Source organism: Cherax quadricarinatus, chromosome 18, assembly GCF_038502225.1.
Source record: "Cherax quadricarinatus isolate ZL_2023a chromosome 18, ASM3850222v1, whole genome shotgun sequence".
NCBI classification, from domain to species: domain Eukaryota; kingdom Metazoa; phylum Arthropoda; class Malacostraca; order Decapoda; family Parastacidae; genus Cherax; species Cherax quadricarinatus.
The window spans coordinates 23,550,991-23,577,868 of NC_091309.1; the positions used below are offsets into that span (position 1 = coordinate 23,550,991).

General features: G+C 42.0%; 1 protein-coding gene across 1 annotated transcript in view; it reads left to right on the forward strand.

Annotated features, from left to right (window-relative positions):
• The window catches only part of LOC128689439 (dyslexia-associated protein KIAA0319-like protein), a 130,825-nt gene that overhangs the window by 28,632 nt on the left and 75,315 nt on the right, over window positions 1-26,878 (forward strand). Inside the window, exons 6-7 of the mRNA XM_053777744.2 lie at window positions 14,891-15,116; window positions 21,743-21,866. Coding sequence (XP_053633719.2) covers window positions 14,891-15,116; window positions 21,743-21,866 — 350 coding nt within the window. The remainder of the gene's footprint in view (window positions 1-14,890; window positions 15,117-21,742; window positions 21,867-26,878) is intronic.

Sequence of the window (26,878 nt, forward strand, 5' to 3'; positions counted from 1 at the left end):
TTTTCGTATGTAGATGCCTTACGAATTTCGTCCCATAGAAGTTTACTGCACTCCCTATCAAGATTTGGGGCCCTGTAAATCACACCCAAAATTAGTTTTTCTCGGCCCTCGAGAAGCTGTAACCAAACAGATTCAGTGGCTGACGCTTCTAATTTAATATCTTGTCTAACACAACAATTTAAATTGTCTCTGACATACATCGCTACTCCACCACCTTTCCTGTTGACCCTGTCAGTGTGGAATAATTTATAGCCTTGTATGTGACATTCAGAGGGCATCTCTCTATCTTTCAGATTGAGCCAGGTCTCTGTTATAGCAATAATATCTATGTTTCCTGCACTTGCAATTAATCTTAGCTCATCTATCTTATTTCTAACACTCCTGCTATTAGTATAGTAAACCTTAAGGGAGCTAGTCCCTTGCTGCCCTCTGCTGTCCCCCTTTGTTTGCTGACCTGTTCTATTGTCTTTATTTATAACTTCATGCTGAATGCCTTTTATACATTTACTGTTTCCAACCCTAGTGTTGCAACCTGCTTGTTTCCCACACACACCCATACCTCTATCTTCCATCAGTTTAAAATCATAGGCATTTCACCAATGGCCTTCTCAATCGAGTCTGCAAGTGCTACCACCCCTGCCCCAGAGAGATGAACCCCATCCCTTGCATACATATCATGTTTGCCATAAAAGTTGTTCCAGTTGTCAATGAATGGGATTGCAAGTTCCTTGCAGTATCTGTCTAGCCAGCAATTTACACCAATTGCCCTAGACAACCATTCATTTCCTACTCCCCTTCTAGGCAAGATGCTACATATGATTGGGATCCCTCCCTTAGACTTAATGAAATCTATAGCTGACCTGTACTTATCTAGCAGCTCTTCTCTCCTACCCTTCCCAATATCATTTCCACCAGCACTGAGACAGATAATGGGCTTGTTCCCATTACCTGACATGATATTATCCAGTCTGTTGACAATGTCCCCAACACCAGCTCCAGGGAAGCACACTCTATCTCTCATCTTCTTATTCCTATTACAAAAAGCACGATCAACATATCTTACCTGAGAGTCACCAACCACAAGAATGCGCTTACCTTCATTAGCAGGGGCAGTAGTACCCTTACCTTCACTGGCCACTGAAGTACATTCATCCTGGAGAACAGAGAAGCGATTTCCTACCTTCAGATCTGCACTCTTAACTTTCCTTACTCTGATGCGCCTCCCATTACTGTGAACAACTCGCCACTTGTAGCAGGTGCTGGGCTGCACCTCACTGCTGGTAGCCGTTGCTACCACCCCACCTACAGCCTCCTCACAGTGAGAGACAGACTGCACCTCACTGCTAGAAGCCTCATTCCCCACATCTCCAACCACCTCACACTCTCTCCCAGGCCCATTGAGGTGGACCTTCAGCCTCCTAATCTCCTCCTGGAGAAGCAAGACCTCCTCCTTCAACTCTCCAACCTCAGCTTTTAAAACACTGTAGAAGCAAGCCATGCTTTGTAACCGTCCACGCTAATCCCCAAGCAGCTCAGGGTCTGTGACCTCACGTGACGACTGACCACTGAAATGGGGAAATGGAATAAGAATCTTTCCTCCGTAAGCCATGCGTGTTGTAAAGGTCAACTAAAATGCCGGGAACAATGGGCTAGTAACCCCTTTTCCTGTAAAGATTACTAAAAAGAATAAGAAGAAGAAAATTGTCAAAGTGGGAAGTCTGAATGTGTGTGGATGTTATGCAAATGATAAGAAAGAGATGATTGTGGATGTTATGAATGAGAAGAAGCTGGATGTCCTGGCTTTAAGTGAAACAAAGCTGAAGGGGGTGGGAGAGTTTCAGTGGAGAGGAATAAATGGGATTAGGTCAGGGGTTTCAAATAGAGTTAGAGCTGAAGAAGGAGTAGCAATAATGTTGAAGGATAAGATACGGCAGGAAAAGAGGGACTATAAATGTATTAATTCAAGGATTATGTGGAGTAAAATAAAGGTTGGATGTGAAAAGTGGGTTATAGTAAGTGTATATGCACCTGGAGAAGAGAGAAGTGTAGAGGAGAGAGAGAGAGATTTTGGGAAATGTTGAGTGAATGCGTGGGGAGTTTTGAACTAAGTGTGAGAGTACTTGTGGTTGGGGATTTCAATGCTAAAGTGGGTAAAAATGTTGTGGAGGGAGTAGTAGGTAAATTTGGGGTGCCAGGGGTAAATGTAAATGGGGAGCCTTTAATTGAGCTATGTGTAGAAAGAGATTTGGTAATAAGTAATACATATTTTATGAAAAAGAGGATAAATAAATAAATATACAAGGTATGATGTAGCACGTAATGAAAGTAGTTTGTTAGATTATGTATTGGTGGATAAAAGGTTAATGGGTAGGCTCCAGGATGTACATGTTTATAGAGGGGCAACTGATATATCGGATCATTATTTAGTTATAGCTACAGTTAGAGTAAGAGGTAGATGGGACAAGAGGAAGGTGGCAACAACAAATAGGAGGGAAGTGAAAGTACATAAACTAAGGGAGGAGGAAGTTCGGGTGAGATATAAGCAACTATTGGCAGAAAGGTGCGCTAGTGCAAAGATGAGTAGTGGGGGAGTTGAAGAGGGTTGGATGAGTTTTAAAAATGCAGTATTAGAATGTGGGGCAGAAGTTTGTGGTTATAGGAGGGTGGGGGCAGGAGGAAAGAGGAGTGATTGGTGAAATGATGAAGTAAAGGGTGTGATAAAAGAGAAAAAGTTAGCTTATGAGAGGTTTTTGCAAATCAGAAGTGTTATAAGAAGAGCAGAGTATATGGAGAGTAAAAGAAAGGTGAAGAGAGTGGTGAGAGAGTGCAAAAGGAGAGCAGATGATAGAGTGGGAGAGGCACTGTCAAGAAATTTTAATGAAAATAAGAAAAAATTTTGGAGTGAGTTAAAGAAATTAAGAAATAGGCGCCTAGGGAACGTATGGATTTGTCAGTTAAAAACAGAGTAGAGGAGTTAGTAGATGGGGAGAGGGAGGTATTAGGTAGATGGCGAGAATATTTTGAGGAACTTTTAAATGTTGAGGAAGAAAGGGAGGCGGTAATTTCATGCACTGGTCAGGGAGGTATACCATCTTTTAGGAGTGAAGAAGAGCAGAATGTAAGTGTGGGGGAGGTACGTGAGGCATTACGTAGAATGAAAGGGGGTAAAGCAGCTGGAACTGATGGGATCATGACAGAAATGTTAAAAGCAGGGGGGTATATAGTGTTGGAGTGGTTGGTACTTTTGTTTAATAAATGTATGAAAGAGGGGAAGGTACCTAGGGATTGGCGGAGAGCATGTATAGTCCCTTTATATAAAGGGAAGGGGGACAAAAGAGATTGTAAAAATTATAGAGGAATAAGTTTACTGAGTATACCAGGAAAAGTGTACGGTAGGGTTATTATTGAAAGAATTAGAGGTAAGACAGAATGTAGGATTGCGGATGAGCAAGGAGGTTTCAGAGTGGGTAGGGGATGTGTAGATCAAGTGTTTACATTGAAGCATATACTATGTGAACAGTATTCAGATAAAGGTAGGGAAGTTTTTATTGCATTTATGGATTTAGAAAAGGCATATGATAGTGGATAGGGAAGCAATGTGGCAGATATTACAAGTACGTATATGGAATAGGTGGTAAGTTACTAAATGCTGTAAAGAGTTTTTATGAGGATAGTGAGGCTCAGGTTAGGGTGGGTAGAAGAGAGGGGGACTACTTCCAGGTAAAAGTAGGTCTTAGACAGGGATGTGTAATGTCACCATGGTTGTTTAATATATTTATAGATGGGGTTGTTCTCCATTGGGAAGTGGAACAGAATTCTTCCTCCGTAAGCCATGCGTGTTGTAAGAGGCGACTAAAATGCCGGGAGCAAGGGGCTAGTAACCCCTTCTCCTGTATATATTACTAAATGCAAAATGAGAAACTTTCGATTTTCCTTTTGGGCCACCCCGCCTCGGTGGGATACAGCCGGTGTGTTGAAAGAAAGAAAGATGGGGTTGTAAAAGAAGTAAAAGCTAGGGTGTTCGGGAGAGGGGTGGGATTAAATTATGGGGAATCAAATACAAAATGGGAATTGACAGTTACTTTTTGCTGATGATACTGTGCTTATGGGAGATTCTAAAGAAAAATTGCAAAGGTTAGTGGATGAGTTTGGGAGTGTGTGTAAAGGTAGAAAGTTGAAAGTGAACATAGAAAAGAGTAAGGTGATGAGGGTATCAAATGATTTAGATAAAGAAAAATTGGATATCAAATTGGGGAGGAGGAGTATGGAAGAAGTGAATGTTTTCAGATACAGTGGACCCCCGCATAACGATCACCTCCGAATGCGACCAATTATGTAAGTGTATTTATGTAAGTGCGTTTGTACATGTATGTTTGGGGCTCTGAAATGGACTAATCTACTTCACAATATTCCTTATGGGAACAAATTCGGTCAGTACTGGCACCTGAACGTACTTCTGGGGTGAAAAAATATCGTTAACCTGGGGTCCACTGTACTTGGGAGTTGACGTGTCGGCGGATGGATTTATGAAGGATGAGGTTAATCATAGAATTGATGAAGGAAAAAAGGTGAGTGGTGCGTTGAGGTATATGTGGAGTCAAAAAACGTTATCTATGGAGGCAGAGAACGGAATGTATGTAGGTATAGTAGTACCAACACTTATATGGGTGTGAAGCTTGGGTTGTGAATGCAGCAGCGAGGAGGCGGTTGGAGGCAGTGGAGATGTCCTGTCTAAGGGCAATGTGTGGTGTAAATATTATGCAGAAAATTCGGAGTGTGGAAATTAGGAGATGTGGAGTTAATAAAAGTATTAGTCAGAGGGCTGAAGAAGGGTTGTTGAGTTGCTTTGGTCATTTAGAGACAATGGATCAAAGTAGAATGACATGGAGAGCATTTAAATCTGTAGGAGAAGGAAGGCGGGGTAGGGGTCGTCCTCGAAAAGGTTGGAAGGAAGGGGTAAGGGAGGTTTTGTGGGCGAGGGGCTTGGACTTCCAGCAGGCGTGCATGAGCGTGTTCGATAGGAGTGAATGGAGACGAATGGTATTTGGGACCTGATGATCTGTTGGAGTGTGAGCAGGGTAATATTTAGTGAAGGGATTCAGGGAAACCGGTTATTTTTATATAGCCAGACTTGAGTCCTGGAAATGGGAAGTACAGTGGACCCCCGGTTTACAATATTATTTCATTCCAGAAGTATGTTCAGGTGCCAGTACTGACTGAATTTGTTCCCATAAGGAATATTGTGAATTAGATTAGTCCATTTCAGACCCCCAGACATACACATACAAACGCACTTACATAAATACACTTACATAATCGGTCGCATTGGGAGCTGATCGTAAACCGGGGGTCCACTGTACAATGCCTGCACTTTAAAGGAGGGTTTTGGGATATTAGCAGTTTGGAGGGATATGTTGTGTATCTTTATACATATATTCTTCTAAACTGTTGTGTTCTGAGCACCTCTGCAAAAACGGTGATTATGTGTGAGTGAGGTGAAAGTGTTGAATGATGATGAAAGTATTTTGTTTTTGGGGAGTTTCTTTCTTTTTTGGTCACCCTGCCTCGGTGGGAGACGGCAGACTTGTTGAAAGAAAAAAAAAACTTCTGCTTAGGACTAAGGAACTAAATTATGCTACAGTATTTTATAATAAATGTGCATCTTATATTTGGGGAAAACTTGCTTAGTTGTCATTGTAGCTACAGGCAGTGTCTTCATGTAATTTTAAAAGTTTATGATATTAACCCTCCCCTCAAACATCTCCTTGCCAACCTCAACAGAACACATGACCATAACACAAGGCACAGATCACTCTTTGATGTTCCTCGTGTCCATCTCACGCTATGCAAAAACTCAATGCACATAAAAGGCCCTAAAATCTGGAATTCATTACCTGTAAATATAAAAGAAACACTACCTGTTTATAAATTCAAGTCTCTTCTCAAAGATCACTTACTCACCCAAAACCAAATAAATACTGAATAATTGAACCTTATAAATTGTATATCTTAAATGTTTCTCACAATTATATCACATAAATGTTAAACCTAAAACCCAATCTAACTTTATTATTTTTTAAATACACTACCTAACAGAATACTCCATTTGACTGAATGTACAGCAATGCATGCAACCATATGACCTGTCTTTGTAATACTCATTTGTGCTTTATAGTTATCTGTTTACAATAATGTTTTATCACTGATTTCATCATTGCTTAGTTAATCTTAAGTTAATTTTAAGCCAGCCCGTAATGCTATGCATATAAGTGGCTTTGGCATGCTGCTCTTACCTGTATTTTTTTGTACCTCTGTATGTATGCTCAAATTACTAAATAAATAAATAAATAAATAAATAAATACAGTGGAACCCTAGTTTTCGTCCAGTCTGGTTATCATACAGTTCAGTTTTCAACCACTTTTTTCAGTGAAATTTTCCCTGTTTTTTTAAATCTGCTTGGAAATCATCTGTACCAGATGCGTCTGTCTGCCTGCGGGACGCAGCTGCTCATACGTTCATGACTCAGTCTGCCTTTGTTACTTGTAGAGGGTGGTAGTGGTGATGGAGGGTGGTAGTGATGGTAGTAGAGGGTGGTAGTGATTGTGATGTTGGTAGAGATAACCTCTCCTCCCTCTCCCCTTCTCGCCATCTTCTATAAGCCAACAAAAACATAAGAACATAAGAAAGAAGGAACACTGCAGCAGACCTACTGACCTATTCGAGGCAGGTCCAATTCTCCCACCAGCTTAAGCCAATGCCTTAACCTAGTGAGGTCAGACACATCACTTAAGGGAGGAGCACTGCATCTGACCTAGTAGCACAAGCTAGTCAGGTCCAACTCACACTCACACCCACCCACACCCACTCATGTATTTATCCAACCTATTTTTAAAACTACACAAAGTTGTAGCATCTTTGACGGTACTCGGGAGTTTGTTCCACTCATCCACAACTCTATTACCAAACCAGTGCTTTCCTATATCCTTCCTGAATCTGAATTTTTCCAGTTTAAAGCCATTGCTGCAAATCCTGTCTATGTTAGATATTTTTAGCGTGCTATTTTATCCCCTTTATTAATTCCTGTTTTCCATTTATACACCTCAATCATATCTCCCCTAATTCTATGCCTTTCTAGAGAGTGCAGATTCAGGGCCCTCACACTGTCCTCGTAGGGAAGATTTCTGATACCTGGGATCAACTTTGTCATCCTCCTTTGTATGTTTTCCAGTGCATTTATATCCATTCTGTAATACAGTGACCAAAACTGTGCAGCATAATCTAATAAGGCCTAACCAAAGATGTATAGAATTGAAGAACAACCTGAGGACTTCTATTATTTATACTTCTTGCCATGAAGCCAAGGATTCCGTCAGCCTCACTACGAACACCAATGCACTGTTGTTCCGGTCCCAGATTACTGCCAACCAGAACTCCTAAATTCTTTTTGCAATCCGTAATATTAAGATCTACATTTTTTAGTTTATATGTGGCATGATTACCCTTCCATCCAATATCTAGAACCCCACACCTGTCTATTAAAAAGCATCTGCCACCTCTCCAACCACTGCACCAGTTCATTCAAATCATCCTGGAGTGCTCCAATGGCCTTATCAGAATGAATTTGATGGCCCACTTTGGTGCCATCAGCAAACCTGCCCATGCTGCCACTTATTCCCTCATCCATGTCGCTCGTGTAGACTGCGAACTACAAGGGACCCAACACTGACCCCTGTGGACCACCGCTCGTGATGCGCCTCCACTCCGACCTCCCCCCATTTATGCAAACCCCCCTGCTGCCCACCCGTCAACCATGCCTCAACCTAGGAAAAAATTTCTCCTATTCCGTGTGCCCCAAGTCTTGTCAATAGCCTCCGATGTGGAACTCCATCGAAAGCCCTACCGAAGTCCATATACACAATATCACACTCAATACCATGACCCCCCCCCCCCACCTCAAATAGCTTAGTGAAGAAAGTTAGCAAACTCACAAGACAGGAACGCCCCTTTGCAAAACCGTGCTGAGATTCATTAATCAATCCATGCCTTTCGAGATGGCCATGAATTGCCTCGGCAACCACTGATTCCATAAATTTTCCCACCATAGAGGCAAGGCTCACTGGTCTACAGTTCAAAGTCAAGGACCTGTCACCTGCTTTGCAAATAGGTACCACACCTGCCACCCTCCACCTATCAGGTACTATGCTAGTTTGCAATTATATGTTGAAAAGATCAGCCAAAGGTATGCTAAGTTCCTCTTTACATTCCTCCAATACCCCTGCAAACAGTTCATCAGGGCCTGGGGATTTGTTAGGTTTTAATTTCTCTACTTGTCTGAGAAACATATCATTAGTTACTGCAATCGTGCATAGTTTATTATCTTCAGTAAAGGTAAAAGTGATTTAAATGTTCATTTATCCATTTCATTAGTGCTTCATATTTATTTCTCATTGTTTTTTGTATGTAAAACTATAGTTATTCTCTATAAAATGTAATTTGTTAATATTTTTGGGTGTTTAGAATGGATTAATTGGGCTTATATTATTTCCTATGGGAAATATTACTTCAGTTTTCGTACAAGTCGGTTTTTGGTCGACCTTCTGGAACGGATTAAAGATGAAAACTGGGGTTCCACTGTACCGGATATTTTTGTGCATGAGTCAACCTTTTTTTAGCCCAACAAAAAGTGTCTTAAATTATGTAGCACATGTACTTATTATGGAATGTCTAGCAATTTGATAGGTGTTTAATTATTCAGGACTTACAATAAAGTATACAGGTCTCCCTCAACATTCGCGAGGGTTAGGGGATCAAGAGCCTCGCAAATGTTGAAAAATCGCGAATGTTTGGTGCCCCAATATATTGTAGGGAAATATAATACAATACTTCTTCCTTAACTTGTTGAACCATGAACAATCATAAAATACATGAAAACGTCGTAAATTGTACTAAATACATGCATGTTATGGTTTAATAACATTATTATTATTATTATTATTATTATTATTATCACACTGGCCGATTCCCACCAAGGCAGGGTGGCCCCTGAAAAAGAAAAACTTTCACCATCATTCACTCCATCACTGTCTTGCCAGAAGGGTGCTTTACACTACAGTTTTTAAATATGATTTGGCGGCTGGGAATTTGGAGGCTGGGAATTTGGCAGTTGGTAATTGGCAAATGTGTGAAGCCCACGAAAGTTGAAAACGTGAATGTTGAGGGAGACCTGTACAGTGGACCCCCTGCATAACGTTGGCATCGCATAGTGTTAAATCCGCATAGCGATACATTTTATCGCTAAAATTTTGCCTTGCATAGTGCTAAAAAATTCGCTCAACGCAATTCATCCGAGACACGTCCGTGCGGCCTGAGCTAGCCTCGCTTGTTCTGCCAGTGGCATTGTTTACAAGCCAGCCTCCGCGGTAACATTCAAGCATACAATTGGAACATTTCGTATTATTACAGCCTTTTTATAGTGATTTCACCTGATAAATAAGTGACCATGGGCCCCAAGAAAGCTTCTAGTGCCAACCCTATAGGAATAAGGGTGAGAATTACTATGGAGATGAAGAAAGAGATCATTGCTAAGTATGAAAGTGGAGTGCATGTCTCCGAGCTGGCCAGGTTGTATAGTAAACCCCAATCGACCATCGCTTCTATTGTGTCCAAGAGAACAGCAATCAAGGAAGCTGTTCTTGCCAAAGGTTTAACTGTGCTTTCGAAACAGAGATCGCAAGTGATAGAAGATGTTGAGAGACTGTTATTGGTGTGGATAAACTAAAAACAGATAGCAGGCGATAGCATCTCTCAAGCGATCATAAGTGAAAAGGCTAGGAAGTTGCACGAGGATTTAATTAGAAAAATGCCTGCAACTAGTGGTGATGCGAGTGAATTTAAGGCCAGCAAAGGTTGGTTTGAGAGATTTAAGAGGCATAGTGGCATACATGTTGTGACAAGGCATGGCGAGGCTGCCAGTTCGGACCAAAAAGCAGCTGAAAAATATGTGCATGAATTCAAGGAGTACATAGACAGTGAAGGGCTGAAACCTGAACAAGTGTTTAATTGTGACGAAACAGGCCTGTTTTGGAAGAAAATGCCAAGCAGGACCTACATTACTGAGGAGGAAAAGGCACTCCCAGGACATAAGCCTTTGAAAGACAGGCTTACTCTGTTGATGTGTGCCAATACTAGTGGTGATTGCAAAGTGAAGCCTTTATTAGTGTATCACTCTGAAACTCCCAGAGCGTTCAGGCAATAGAATGTCCTCAAGGCTAATTTGTGTGTGCTGTGGAGGGCAAACAATAAGGCATGGGTCACTAGGGACTTTTTCTATGGCTGGTTACACCAAGCATTTGCCCCCACTGTGAAAAATTACCTAACTGAAAAGAAATTAGACCTTAAGTTCCTCCTGGTGTTAGACAATGCCCCTGGTCATCCTACAAACTTGGCAGAGCGACTTTGTGGGGACATGAGCTTCATTAAGGTGAAGTTTTTGCCTCCTAATACCACTCCTCTCTTGCAGCCCATGGACCAGCAGGTTATTGCAAACTTCAAAAAACTGTACACAAAAGCTCTGTTTGAAAGGTGCTTTGTAGTGACCTCAGAAACTCAATTGACTCTAAGAGAGTTTTGGAGAGAGCACTTTAATATCTTCAATTGTGTAAACCTTATAGGTAAGGCTTGGGAGGGAGTGACTAAGAGGACCTTGAACTCTGCTTGGAAGAAACTGTGGCCAGAATGTGTAGACCAAAGGGATTTTGAAGGATTTGAGGCTAACCCTGAGAATCCTATGCCAGTTGAGGAATCAGTTGTGGCACTGGGGAAGTCCTTGGGGTTGAAGGTTAGTGGGGAGGATGTGGAAGAGTTGGTGGAGGAGGACAATGAAGAACTAACCACTGATGAGCTGCTAGATCAACTTCAACAGCAAGAGGCCACACCTGAGGAAATTGCTTCGGAGGAGGGGAGAGAGAAATTGAAGAAGTTGCCTACTTCAAAGATTAAGGAAATCTGTGCAAAGTGGCTTGAAGTGCAAACCTTCATGGATGAAAATCACCCTCAGACAGCTATTGCAAGCCATGCTGGTGACTATTACACTGACACTGTTGTGAAACACTTTAGGAAAGTCATAAAGGAATGGGAGGTACAGGCCACTATGGACAGATATGTTGTGCGACAGAAGTCCAGTGACTCTGAAGCTGGTCCTAGTGGCATTAAAAGAAGAAGGGAAGCAACCCCGGAAAAGGACTTGACATCTCAAGTCCTAATGGAAGGGGATTCCCCTTCTAAACACTAAAACCATCCAGTCTCCCCTCCTCCCATCCTATCAATCATCACCAGATCTTCAATAAAGGTAAGTGTCATGTAACTGTGCATGTTTTCTTAAGTTTGTGTGTATCAAAATTAATATTTTATGTGGTAAAAAAAAATTTTTTCATACTTTTGAGTGTCTTGCACGGATTAATTTGATTTCCATTATTTCTTATGGGGAAAATTAATTCGCATAACGATATTTTCGCATGACATTGAGCTCTCAGGAACGGATTAATAGCGTTATGCGGGGGTCCACTGTATACCCAAATTATATTGGATGTGTTTGCATATTTTAATCTAAATTTTTTCTAAAAGTTTGTTTATTCCATTAAATTGTGTTAAGTTACTTCAGTTATTTTCTATACAGTGGACCCTCGTCTAACGATGTTAATCCGTTCCTGAGAGCTCATCGTTAGCCAAAATTATTGTTAGCCGAATTAATTTTCCCCATAAGAAATAATGGAAATCAAATAAATCAGTTCCTGACACCCCAAAGTATGAAAAAAAAAAAAATTTACCACATGAAATATACATTTTTATACACCCAAAAAGAAGACATGCATAATTACTACTGTACTAAATAAAGAATACATGACACTTACCTTTATTGAAGATCTGGTGATGATTGATGAAATGGGAAGAGGGGAGATAGAAGTTTGTTTGGAAGGGGAATCCCCTTCCATGAGGACTTGAGGTAGCAAGTCCTTTTCCAGGGTTACTTCTCTTCTTCTTTTAATGCCACTAGGACCAGCTTGAGAGTCACTGGACCTCTGTCGCACAACAAATCTGTCCATAGAGCTCTATACCTCGCATTCCTTTAAGATTTGCCTAAAATGGGCCACAACATTGTCATTGTAATAGTCACCAGCACAGCTTGCAATAGCTGTGTTAGGATGATTTTCATCCATAAAGGTTTGCAGTTCAACCCACTTTGCACACATTTCCTTAATCTTTTTTTTCAATTCCATACTAATTCTCACCCTTTTTACCACAGGGTTGGCACTAGAAGCATTCTTGGGGTCCATGGTGACTTATTTTGCAGTTACAAGCACTAAAAACACTAGGATAATGTGAAATGTACCTAATGTATGCATAGCTGCAACTGCACTGGCTAGCTTGTAAACACTGGCACCCACGGGGCAGCGTGGACAGGTCCCAGACGAATCACGTTGGGCGAGTTTTTTATTGTTAGGCGGGGCAAAATTTTTACGCTCAAACACTTCGTTAGGCAGATTTAATGTTATGCGATGCATTCATTAGGTGAGGGTCCACTGTATTTTAATAATAAATATTTTAAACACTTTCTGTACCATTTGAATGAATGATGTCAACTACCGATGCTTTCACTTTAAAAGTTTTTTAAATTTCTAAATCTTTTATAATGGCATAGTTATGTTAGTTGGGAATTTTGGTTCCATATTCAGTGTTGGGTTGTTTGGTAGTCTTGTGGATGTGCATGTTTATAGATGGGTGATGGATATATCAGATAATTATTTAGTGGTAGCAACAGCGAGTGTAAGTAGTAGTTGGAGTACAAGGGAAATAGCATCAATGAGTAAGAGAGAAGTGAAACTGAATGAATCAAAGGAGGAGAAAGTTAGGGAAAGATATAAACAGCTGTTTGAAGAATAAGTTTGGTTACAGAAAGAATAGGTATAAGGAGGAGGAAGTTGAAGCATTATGGGGTTAAATTTAACAACTTAGTGCGAGGCCATACATTAGAGGTTTGTGGGTATAGGTGGGAAAAGGAATGAGTGATGGAATAATGAGATGAAGAGGAGTGGTAAGGGAGAAGTAGTTAGGTTATGACAGTTTTTTATAGTGTAGGAATGATAACATAAGGCAGAGCATATGGAGAGAGAAAGACGAGGTTTAAGGAGTGATGAGGGAGTGAAGAACAGCCAACGAGAGAATGGGTGAATCTCTCTCTGCAAATTTTGCTAAGAATACGAAAAGTTCTAAAGGGATATTAATAAACTGAGATAGCTAGGGAAGCAAATGGACTTAGCAGTTCAAAACAAAAGAGGGGGAATGTTACATGGGGAGGTCTAAAAAAGATGAGGTTTGTTAAAAACCTTTAATGTTTAACATTTTTATCTTTTCTTTTGCACTCTGTTCTGACAAAATGCCTTAGAGAAAATATACAGCAAATGATATACAGTAGGTCCCTCCCTTACTGCATTCCACTAATACTGACATTTAAAATTATGACTAAAGCTTGCTGTACAGCTCCTAACACCTGACTTTGTAATATGATCGCCATGCCCAACCCGGTTTGTTTACATATTCTGTGAGCTCCGTGAGCACTGCATCTCTCTCTTATATCTTTTATTTCTTCTCACATATCTCATTTATTTGTTCTCACTCTCATTTATTTGTTTTACCTCGTTTACTCACCTCTCACCCAACATTAAGACTACAAATATTTTAAGGTAAGTAATGAGTGTACTGTATATGCATTTTATCACTCTAGGCCTCTTTAAATGTCGTAGTATATTACGAGTGGGTGGGGTGGCATGGCTGGCTACCATACCTCCCACACCTGACTTCCTACATATAAATACTACTCACCTCTCACTATACATTAAGACTACAAATAGTTTAAGGTAGGTAATGGGTGTACTGTGTGTGTATTTTACTTTTTATTGTTTTTAATGCCTAGTTCTTTTGCTAACTTAATATATGTTAGTGTAAACTTATCTGGCATTTATATACATTTCTGAGTGAAAAAATGGCGTTCTGCTTTCTGGTGATGTCTGCTTTCCGGTGGTAGCCTGGAACCTAACCTGCTGTATAAGCGGGGCCCTACTGTACTGTAATTCCTTAAATTTATTTCTCGTGTACTAGTTCAATTAAGTACCACCAAGAGTGACCTACTATGTAAATAAAAACACATATAGTAGAGAATGCTTGACAGTTATTATCCCTTCCACATTGTGCAGATAGGCCCAAGTATCATTAACAGAGGGGGCTGCTCATAATCCTTGTGGTAATGGGGGTTCTCCTTACATTAAAAACAAACATTCCTAGTTTGATGGATGAGATTAATTAAGCATTAATCTATGGTATAACACTGCCTGCATTTCATAAGAAGCTATATAAAAGTTTTTCATGTAAGTTGACATTGTGCCCACTTCATATAAACTTTCTCAAAAGTATGTAAACTTGAGAAACCTTGTTTAGATTATTTACCCCATGTGAGACAGGAACTTTGCTGAGCATGAAGTAATGAAGTTAATTTGTTTGGTTTGATGTTTATCAAACCAAACTATGCCCCTCACTGTTCCTTGATGCCAGTGAGGGGATCTTGATCTAGGAAATTGAACCTGATGTCCTTTTCCATGGATCACACTTGATTACCTTCCATGTTCCTAGGGGCAGATTGATACCTAAAAGTTTAGTGTTATCCCATGAATGTCATACAGTAATAATACTAATATGAGAGTTAAGGCCTAAATCCACAAAGATACCTAACATCAAAGATGATAGTTTTTAACAGTGCTGAGTGTATATATACATGACTTTAAAAGATAACAGTGAGATGTTTCTTTGTCTTTATACAGTATTGTTTTTCTTTGACAGCCAAGAGAGTCAACCAGCCTCCTAAAGCTATCATTGTTCAACCATCTCAAGAAATTAAGCTTCCAACCTCTGGGGTCATTATTGATGGCTCTGGAAGCACAGATGATGATATGATAGTGTCATACCACTGGGAGATGGTAACTGCACCATTGGGATACAAACTTCCTGATCAAACTGGGCCTACATTACAGCTCACTGATCTTATTCCAGGAAGTTATAGAATAATGTACGTTCCATGTTATAGGTTTCTTTTTCTTTCTCCCATTAAGGTGGGAGACTTTCTGACTGATGGTGGGGTTGTGTGTTGTTTCTATGAGACTACTAGCTTTCAAGGACACTCCGTGACTGAAGAGTCCAGTATTTTCTTGAATAGCAAGGATATTTCCTTGTAAATTAAAATTATAGCACTATTAGCCCAGTGGAATTACCACTTATTTATGATTAAAAAATACTGCATTTTTTTTTTTTTTTTTTTTACATTCTGAAACTATATCTTTATAAAGTAAATGCCTCAGTCTTTCCTCTGTGAACTTCCTCTCTAGAATGTGACAAGGTTATAAAAACTTTCATCCTGCTTAATCCAAACATGTTAAATGTTTTCTGTAAGTTGACCATCTCCCATTTCCCCAGACACTTGTATGACTCCACTGGGTATAGTGCTTCCCTATGGCAATAATAATAATACACATTCATTTTTTCTTCTTCTCTTTGTTTAGTAAATGAGTGTGTTTGATAGGAGTGAATGGAAACAAATGGAAACTTGATGTGCTGTTGGAGTGTGAGCAAAGTAACATTTATGAAGGAATTCAGGGAAACCGGCAGGCCGGACTTGAGTCCTGGAGATGGGAAGTACAGTGCCTGCACTCTGAAGGAGGGGTGTTAATGTTGCAGTTTAAAAACTGTAGTGTAAAGCACCCTTCTGGCAAGACAGTGATGGAGTGAATGATGGTGAAAGTTTTTCTTTTTTGGGCCACCCTGCCTTGGTGGGAATCAGCCAGTGTGCTAATAAAAAAAAAACATTTATTCCAACTCTGTGATTAGTCAATCTTTCAATATGGAAAAACCATCCCAAAGTACTGTCAATTAGTTTTGCTAATCCCAAACTTTATGTATTATGACAAGTATGAAGATTACAAAGCAGAAGGTAAGATGGTTTATTTTGATATCATAGTGAGGTCCTCTTCTTCAGTGTGTGTATGTGTGTGTGAGAGGAGGACCTCAGTGTGAGGCAAAAATGGACAGTACTTTACTTTTCTGATTTATGCTCTCTACCTGGGTTCATTTGTAACATTGACCAGTGTTTTTGGTGCACTTTTGTGTTTGTACTAGTATACATATAATCTGTTCAGATTTTTGAGGTGTATAAATCTGAGGTGAAAAGTAGGCAAGGCAGGGGTTGTTAGGAGGGGGTAAAAGAGGTTTCGAGTTTTAGAGGTTTCAGCATCCAGCTTGCTTGTGTGAGCATGTTAGTTACAAACGAGTGGAAAAAAGCTGTTTTTAATGAAAAACAGGAAAACCGGTTAGTCAGACCTAAGCCCTAAAGGTGGGAAAGGGAGGGCTTGCACTCACAATTAGGGGTGAGGATGTTGCAGTTTGAGGGAAATCTGATTGTGATGTCAGCACACCCCTGGAAAGATGTATAACAATGAATATGTTTTTTTCTTCAGGTCACATTGCCTTGGTGGAGACTGCTGTTGAGATAAAAATAGATTGTTATACAGGTTAACCATCACTAATCCAGCATCATCGGGATCTATAGAGTGCTGGATTAGTGATTTTGCTGGATTATTGAGTGGTTAGGTTTGAATACACTTAACCCAATGGTGATATTTACACATTGGTGATTTCACCCACTTTACACCCCATTTTTGGTCCATTCACTAGTACTACGGTGAAACTCCGGGTTTCGGCCGTCCTGGGAATCGGCCACTTCAGGTTTCGCCCGTTTTTTTCGGCCAAATTTTGTCCCACATTTTGGCCGTTTCCCCAGGATTCTGCTGACATACCAGACCTGTCCACCTGCCTGCGCTTGCGCGCCTGCCTGCACAGGCATCGTCAGCCAGTTTAAAGTTGTTTATCCTTGCGTGAACATTACCCTGCGCTCAGCCAGCCAGCCAGCCAGCCAGCCAGCCAGCCAGCCAGCCAGCCAGCCAGCCAGCCAGCCAGCCAGCCAGCCAGCCAGCCAGCCAGCCAGCCAGCCAGCCAGCCAGCCAGCCAGCCAGCCAGCCAGCCAGCCAGCCAGCCAGCCAGCCAGCCAGCCAGCCAGCCAGCCAGCCAGCCAGCCAGCCAGCCAGCCAGCCAGCCAGCCAGCCAGCCAGCCAGCCAGCCAGCCAGCCAGCCAGCCAGCCAGCCAGCCAGCCAGCCAGCCAGCCAGCCAGCCAGCCAGCCAGCCAGCCAGCCAGCCAGCCAGCCAGCCAGCCAGCCAGCCAGCCAGCCAGCCAGCCAGCCAGCCAGCCAGCCAGCCAGCCAGCCAGCCAGCCAGCCAGCCAGCCAGCCAGCCAGCCAGCCAGCCAGCCAGCCAGCCAGCCAGCCAGCCAGCCAGCCAGCCAGCCAGCCAGCCAGCCAGCCAGCCAGCCAGCCAGCCAGCCAGCCAGCCAGCCAGCCAGCCAGCCAGCCAGCCAGCCAGCCAGCCAGCCAGCCAGCCAGCCAGCCAGCCAGCCAGCCAGCCAGCCAGCCAGCCAGCCAGCCAGCCAGCCAGCCAGCCAGCCAGCCAGCCAGCCAGCCAGCCAGCCAGCCAGCCAGCCAGCCAGCCAGCCAGCCAGCCAGCCAGCCAGCCAGCCAGCCAGCCAGCCAGCCAGCAGCCAGCCAGCCAGCCAGCCAGCCAGCCAGCCAGCCAGCCAGCCAGCCAGCCAGCCAGCCAGCCAGCCAGCCAGCCCGCCAGCCAGCCAGCCAGCCAGCCAGCCCAGCCAGCCAGCCAGCCAGCCAGCCAGCCAGCCAGCCAGCCAGCCAGCCAGCCAGCCAGCCAGCCAGCCAGCCAGCCAGCCAGCCAGCCAGCCAGCCAGCCAGCCAGCCAGCCAGCCAGCCAGCCAGCCAGCCAGCCAGCCAGCCAGCCAGCCAGCCAGCCAGCCAGCCAGCCAGCCAGCCAGCCAGCCAGCCAGCCAGCCAGCCAGCCAGCCAGCCAGCCAGCCAGCCAGCCAGCCAGCCAGCCAGCCAGCCAGCCAGCCAGCCAGCCAGCCAGCCAGCCAGCCAGCCAGCCAGCCAGCCAGCCAGCCAGCCAGCCAGCCAGCCAGCCAGCCAGCCAGCCAGCCAGCCAGCCAGCCAGCCAGCCAGCCAGCCAGCCAGCCAGCCAGCCAGCCAGCCAGCCAGCCAGCCAGCCAGCCAGCCAGCCAGCCAGCCAGCCAGCCAGCCAGCCAGCCAGCCAGCCAGCCAGCCAGCCAGCCAGCCAGCCAGCCAGCCAGCCAGCCAGCCAGCCAGCCAGCCAGCCAGCCAGCCAGCCAGCCAGCCAGCCAGCCAGCCAGCCAGCCAGCCAGCCAGCCAGCCAGCCAGCCAGCCAGCCAGCCAGCCAGCCAGCCAGCCAGCCAGCCAGCCAGCCAGCCAGCCAGCCAGCCAGCCAGCCAGCCAGCCAGCCAGCCAGCCAGCCAGCCAGCCAGCCAGCCAGCCAGCCAGCCAGCCAGCCAGCCAGAAAATAAAATAAAATTTTGTATGTTCATTAGTCATGTCTCCAGCCCCCTCTTATATTAAGCTGTCTTCAGGAAGGCACTGGACAGGCACCTAAAGTCAGTACCTGACTAACCGGGCTGTGGTTCATACATCAGTTTGTGTGCAGCCACCAGTAACTGCATGGTTGATCAGACCTTGATCCACCATGAGGTTTGGTCTCAGACCGAGCTGTGGGGGCGTTGACACCCAAAACCCTCTCCAGGTAAACACAAAAAATAGAAGAGTTACTGTGATGCAAACTACTGCATTGTTGTAATATTTGTGTAAATAATGTCAACCAATCCGTGATCGCATATTAGACCGGCCAGTTGCACATATATTGGATGCATGACATGCTTTGTTTACTCTCAAACATCAGCAAAAATCAAACATTTCTGCAACTTTGAGCTCAATTTCAAAGTACTTTCTGTCCTGAAAAAAATCAAAATCATCTCTATTATTGTAATATGTCCTGCATTCTATCAAATGAGACGAAAAAAAAATAGTCATAAAAAGCATATGAAAATACACTGCATAGTTGCTGTTTTACACCAAAAACATGGCCACCATTTTTCCTCGTTATGCACTGCGTGCTGCAGGATTTTTTTATATAGTGCACACACACTTACCACACAGACCTATTCTGTCATATGTAGGCCCAAATTTACCAGTCACAGTTTATCTGAGAAAGCTGAGCTCATGGCGTCATACTACGGGACCGCCGAGGGCTCAAAGCCACCTTATCTTTTATGGCTAATGTACGATATTTGCTCTTTACACAACAAGAAGCATTTCCTTTATTTGTTGGAACCATGGGTAGGGCTAAAAGTGAGCAGGTTATGACAATAAATGGAGAACAAACTGGAATGACTTGTGCAGCAAGTAGCGCCACCAAACAGTAGTGGCAGGTTGGTGTGGCGATTCCAGAAATTTGAAATTACACTAGCCGAAATTAGTGCCAGATTATTGATGGAATCAGATTAGTGATTGCCGACCTGTACTATCCACGTCGTGTGCAAATTTGCATATTGTTTATTCCTCTTCATTCACGTAGTAGTGCACTAGAGTACCTGTCCTGATTTTTTTCTCTTTCAAGCACTACTATGAGGGAAGCAAAATATTAGTGCATATCTGATGGTTTTCTCCATTTTCATAATATATTCTACTTTTTTTTATTTACCTTAGTTCTATTTTTGTGTGTTTTCTTTTACTCCATCTCTTTTAATTTCTTATTTTATATGATCCTGAAGAAATAATTTTTTTGTAATTAAAGTAAATAACAATGCTTCCTTTAACTCTTTGCAACAATAATAAAGTATTTTTTAGTGCTTAATGTGTTAATTAAAATATATGACATTAGAGAGCAACTGAAATGCCTGAAAAAAGTTATGCTCAAAAACAGCAGTTGCAACTGGGAGGAAGGCATCAAAGGTATAGCTGTACAGTCAGATATACTAATCCTTCATGTATTTCTTGTAATAATAATGATATACAGTACAGTGGACCCTTGCATACCGTACAATCCGCATACCGTTCGCTTTTTTCGCAAAAATTTTACCTCGCATACCGCCCAAAAACCTGCTCACCGCCCTTCGTCCGAGACGCGTCCAATGTGCGGCCTGAGCCACGCTCACATGTTCCGCCGGTGGCATTGTTTACCAGCCAGCCTCCGCGGTAACATCCAAGCATACAATCGGAACATTTTGTATTATTACAGTGTTTTTGGTGATTTTTTCTGGAAAATAAGTGACCATGGGCCCCAAGAAAGCTTCTAGTGCCAACCCTACAGCAATAAGGGTGAGAATTACTATAGAGATGAAGAAAAAGATCATTGATAAGTATGAAAGCGGAGTGCATGTCTCCGAGCTGGCCAGGTTGTATAATAAACCCCAATCAACCATCGCTACTATTGGTGGTACAGCTGCTGCTGCTGCTGTACCTCCATCAGCTGCTGCTGCACTGTCAGCTGCTGCTGCTGTTGTACCGTCTGCTGCTGCTGTAGCATCGTCTGCTGCTGCTGTAGCATCGTCTGCTGCTGGTGTAGCATCGTCTGTTGCTGCTGTAGCATCGTCTGCTGCTGCTGTAGCATCGTCTGTTGCTGCTGTAGCATCGTCTGTTGCTGCTGTACCACCGTCAGCTGCTGCTGCTGCTGTAGCACCATTGTTGGTGTGGCTTATTGAGAATACCAAGAAACAATTAACCCCAGAGGATTTGCCACCCAGGATAACCCAAAAAAGTCAGTGTCATCGAAGACTGTCTAACTTATTTCCATTGGGGTCCTTAATCTTGTCTCCCAGGATGCAACCCACACCAGTCGACTAACACCCAGGTGAACAGGGAAAAATGCCTGGAACTAGTGCTCATATTGGTGAATTTAAAGCCAGCAAAGGTTGGTTTGAGAGATTTAAGAATCGTAGTGGCATACACAGTGTGATAAGGCCTGTTCTGGAAGAAAATGCCAAACAGGACCTACAGTACTCAGGAGGAAAAGGCACTCCCAGGATACAGTGTCTCATCAGTCATTGCTGCATCTTCAATAAAGGTAAGTGTCATTTATTCTTCATTTAGTAGAGTAGTACATGCACAATATATATTGTGCATGTACTGTACTATTGTGCATGTATCCTTCTCTTTGTGTGTAGGAAAATGTATATTTCATGTGGTAAAAATTTTTTTTTCATACTTTTGGGTGTCTTGCACGGATTAATTTGATTTCCATTATTTCTTATGGGGAAAATTCATTCGCATACCGAACATTTCGCATAACAACCAGCCCTCTTGCACGGATTAAGGTCGCTATGCGGGGGTCCACTGTACTGACAACATGTGTCGGATTCCTCATGCATTTCGTTTGTAATTCATTACAACAAACTGTTTGTTTCTCCATGCCCAGGTCTTCTTGTATGGGTCACCATTAGAAAGTGTATACTGTCTGTGTCACTCTTATGTTAGATATACTAGCAAGACAGGTTGACTTACGATTTACACATTTTAGTCTTTCCAGCTACTTATTAACCATTTTATTGCCTAATTTTAATGTAAATTTATTTAATAACCTTGGTAGGATAAGTCATTATGTATTTTATTGTATAAAGTTATTAAAGAGTTATGTAGGTAAGTATAAAAAATGCATGTAATAAAAATCCAATATATGTACTTTACTTGCAGCCTTAACTATCAAAACATTTTTGTATTGTTTGAATTTTTGTACAGGTTGCGAGTCAAGGATAAAGAAGGGCTTGAAGGAAATGAGACAACTGTTGTGAATGTTATTAAGGAAACAGATTATCCACCAACAGCAAATGCTGGGGGTGATCAGATAGTTTACCTCCCTCAGGTGAGCAGCTGACTACTACTAAAGAATTCACAAATAATTTTTTTTTATTTATGTACTGATGAATTCACAAATAACCTGCACGTAGGAGAGAAGAACTTATGACAATGTTTTGGTCCAGCTTGGACCACTTACAAAGTCACTGTGATTTAGTAAATAGTCCAAGTTGGACTGAAACGTTATTGTAAGCTCCTCCCCTATGTGCGGATTGTTTGTGCATTGTTCAAGTCGTGGTATTGTGGCCTTTTGTTCTTTACTGATGAATTCTTTATATAATACGGTATCCATAGCTTAAACATAAATTTTCAACTTGTTAATTTTTTTTTTGCACTTGTAAGATTATTAATGTTTCTTTCTAAGTCATGGATGATAATTTTGCTAACTTCTTATTCCTTTCATATTGAACTCTGTTTTACTGAATGTTCTTAATAACTTGCATTTTTGTAATAAGTGCTTCCTGATTTGAGAGACCTGGTCTGAGACCTTATTGTAGGGACAACTATAGCACAGCAAATTTATCTGGCCTACCTCCCTTTTAATACTATATATAAGGGGGAGAGAAAAATTTCATGCCACTTATGCACCTATAACTTACGTTGAATTTCCATCATTATTTCTTTATACCTCTACTGCAGCATGTGTGAGGAGTTAACTGTTCTTATGCTAATTGGATATGTTGTATAGAATATCTCAAGTGTTAAGTACTGAGAAAGAAATTTTATACATGTGGTTTTTTTATGTAAAATATGAAGTGATCAATGTACCATGGGATCACCATTGTAATGAGTATCATTTGATGCATGCATCCTATATACGTATTGTAATTCTAAATATGCTCTAATGTTTTGCCTACCTCATGATACTGTGGGTATGGTACAGCCTCTCCTCACTTAGTGACGTACTCGTTTATCAACACCTCGGACTTAAAACGGCTTCTCTGACCAGCATTCATACCTAAATAATGTACAGTGGACCCTCAATTATCGGCCGTTCTGGATATCGGCCAATTCGGTTTTTGCCCGCTTTTTTGGGCCAAAATTCTATCCCGGTTATCGACTGTTATTTCAGAGATTGGCTGTATTGGACACATAATAAATCACTCTTGACCACATTAAATGTCTTATTTTAGGTTAATATAGACATTTTCATTAATCCATCTATGATCTTTTCTTCAAAATTAGATAAGTAACACGTTACATAGCATATAGCATATAAACATGCATTGTTTATGTGCTATCAAGTGGAGAGTTGGGTGGAGAGTAAATATTAGGTTTTCTCTGATTCAGCGTTAGAGAAAACTGTGAATCTAGCTTCTTGCCCAGTAACCGCCCTTAATACATAAGCTTTTGTTAACAATTCTTGGCATGAATTATTCATTACTTCTCCCATTGTTTATGATGGCATCTAAAGGTAGTTGCTAGAAACGATTAAACTTGGTGAACATGGTAGTAATATGGCTGTGTAGTGTAATAATATGGCTGAGGAGTGTAGCCCAGGGGGGCTGTTCTACACAGAGAGGAGGAGGAGTTTGGGATTCCCAACTCCCCCCCCTCCTGCTTTCTTCAATATGCCAACAAGAGTCTTCAATAAAAATATGTAATGTTCATTCATCATTAAAATTTGTGCTTTACATTTATTTGTCATTGTTTTCTGTATGTAAAACTAAAGTTACTCTTTAAAAAATGTATTTTTTGTTAATATTTTTGGGTGTCTGAAATGGCTTAATTGGATTTACATTAATTCTTATGGGAAATATTATTTCGGTTTTCGGCTTTTTCAGATTTAAGCCAACCTTCTGGAACAGATTACAGCCGATAACCGAGGGTCCATTGTATGTTACAGCTGATTTCCTCTATTCTATTTATTTCCATATACAGTACACTACTGTATAAACATTGAAAAATGTACCAGAAATGTTATAAATGGTGCAAAGGTGACATGAAAACAATATCAGAGATGCTTGACACAAACCCACTACCATTATAGTATGCTCCTCCTTTAGTGATGAATTCGTTTAACGATGTGGTCTCTGGAATGGAACTCCGTCGGTAAGTGAGGAGAGACTGTACAGTGGACCCCTGGATTAAGTCGTCATCGGAATAAGTAATATTCAGAGTGAGTAACATTTTTGCATCAAAATATTGACTCGGTGAGCGTCGCTGAACTCAGTATAAGTCATTCGTCTTGAATGTGTCCTCGCAGCTTGAGCTGCCTGAAACCCCATGTATGTACAGCCAGTATGCCATTGTTTACCAGCCAGTGAGGACAATCCCACGCATTCATACGATATATTTAGTATTCCATTCTTGTTAGTGCTTGTAACTGCTAAATAAGCCACCATGAGCCCAAAGAGAGCTTCTAGTGCCAGCCCTTTGGTAAAGAATGTGAGAAAAACTATAAAACTATAGAATTCAAGAAAAAGTTTGTAGAAAGATACAATAGTGGCGGTGGTAGAGGATGGTAGTGGTTGTGATGGTAATAGAAAGTGGTAGTATGGGCCAACAGATCTGCTGCAGTGTTCCTGCTTTCTTATGTACACCAGCCAGGGTACTCCCTCACACACACCAGCCAAGATACTTCCCCACACACACCAGCCAGGTTACTTCCCCATACACATCAGCCAGGGTACTTCCCCACACACACCAGCCAGGGTACTTCCCCACACACACCAGCCAGGGTACTTCCCCACACACACACACCAGTCAGGGTACTTCCCCACACACACACACCAGCCAGGGTACTTCCCCACACACACATACCAGCCAGGGTACTTCCCCACACACACACACCAGCCAGGGTACTTCTCCACACACACACACCAACCAGGATACTTCCCCACACACACACACCAGCCAGGGTACTTCCCCACACACCAGCCAGGGTACTTCCCCACATACCAGACAGGGTACTTCCTCACGCACAATTTGATTTGATTGAGACTTGCGCATGAGTGAATAGAATTATCAAAGCTTATTGCTTGGGAAGCATTGAAAATTGGGTTGAGCAAATAAGATTCTTTTAGTGGGATGGTTTGTGAAAGACCTGCCTAGTATGGGCCAACAGGTCTACTGCAGTGTTCCTGCTTTATGTACATCAGCCATGGTATTTCCCCACACACACCACCCAGGGCACTTCCCCACACACCAGACAGGATACTTCCCCACACACATGATTTGATTTGAGTGGGACTTGTGCATGAGTGAATAGAATTATCAAAGCTTACTATTTGGGGAGCATTGAAAATTGGGTTGGGCAAATACGACTGTTAGTGGGATGGTTTGTGAAGGACCTGTCTAGTATGGGCCAATAGGCCTGCTGTAGTATTCCTGCTTTTTTATGTGCAAACATTTATGGATGAGCATCACTCTGACACAGCTGTTGCAGGCCGCGCTGGCAACATCTTCAATGACTATGTTGTGTCCCATTTTATGGAAATCTTAGAGACGCCAGAAACAGAGCTCGCTGGACAGATATTTTGTGCGACAGGGGTCCAGTGACTCTCAAGCTGGTCCTAGTGGCATTAAAAAACAAAAGGGAAGTTACCCTGGAAAAGGACTTGGTACCTGAAGTCTTATGGAAGGGGATTTCCCTTCCAAACAATAGTACACCTCCATCCTCTCCCCTACTCCCGTCTCATCACTCATCATTAAGTCTTCAATAAAAGTAAGTGTCATTTTAGTAATGTTTTACTCTGCATGTCTCATTGTTTTCTGTGTAGGGAAATGTATATTTCATGTAGAAAAATGATTTTGTTTAATACTTTTAGGTGTCTGGAACGGATTAATTGGAGTTCAATTATTTTTTATGGGGAAAATTAATTCGGAATAAGTCAGGTTCGGGTCCCTCAGCCTGGAGAAGAGTTCAGCTCCATGGTCTGGATACAATTAGGATTATCCAAATCTAACCTAAACTTTTGACCCCTAAAGTCATTACTTCTGGTTCACTCGTTTAACGAAAATGAACTTAAATTTTACTTAAAGAAATATACGTATTTTGTCAGTTTTCCTGTGGTTCACAGTGACATTATTTTGTATATATTTCTAGCATTGTTTGTTTATAAAATTTTATGTACAGTATATGGTATTTAGGTTTAAATATGTCTTGTACAGGTACCATCTGACTTACCACCGAGGTTGGTTCCGACCAACCAGTTGTATGTCAAAATGGACGCAAGTCGAACCTTAGAAAATTACCGATAGGAATACTTCAAAAATTAAATCTTAACCCTTAACCCTTTGACTGTTTCAGGGCCCTCTCTGAAACTGTCATATTCTATGTCGCCAAATATTCGAAAAAAAAAAAATTATTTTTTCTTATGAAAATGTTAGGAATATTTTTACTAGTGTTTTAAGCCTAAAAAAAATTTTTTGCCATCAGTACTTACCGAGATATAGAGCCGCAAAGTTTGCAGAAATCGACGTGCGTATGGCAACAGCGGCGACTGCCGCCCACCCGGTATTCTTTTATTTACTCTAATTCAAAGGTTTCTTGCATTTTTCAATATTTTTCTTTTCCAGGTAACTTATGTGGCCTGTGAGACCAATGTAAGGTGCATTGTTCAAATATACACTCATTATTTACAACACAATAACAGAACAAACTTTATCACTATTAGTTTGTGTATACACTTTGTTTACACAAACAAACAATACAAAACAATGTTTATTACTATTGTTCCATAATATATATACATATGTACAGTCACTAAGCACGTTCCTAGAACTGCTGCAGCTTGTGGAACTCTTTGAAACATGGGTATATGCAGAGGGGCACTTCACACTCCTCACACATAAAACGAGTGTCTCTGCGTGTTTGTGGGCGTTTTGTGGTATGCATACATACATAACACCTCTTCTGAGCATTTTTCTTGGCAGTAGTAGGAGGCAGTTGTATGGGGTAGTGATCACCAGGCCTCAAACGAGATGACGTCTGTGGGCGCTGGTCTATTGCAGGAGTTGCTCCTTTGTACTTTGCAATTATTTGTCTGATTACTGACAGGCAAAATTCACCATATT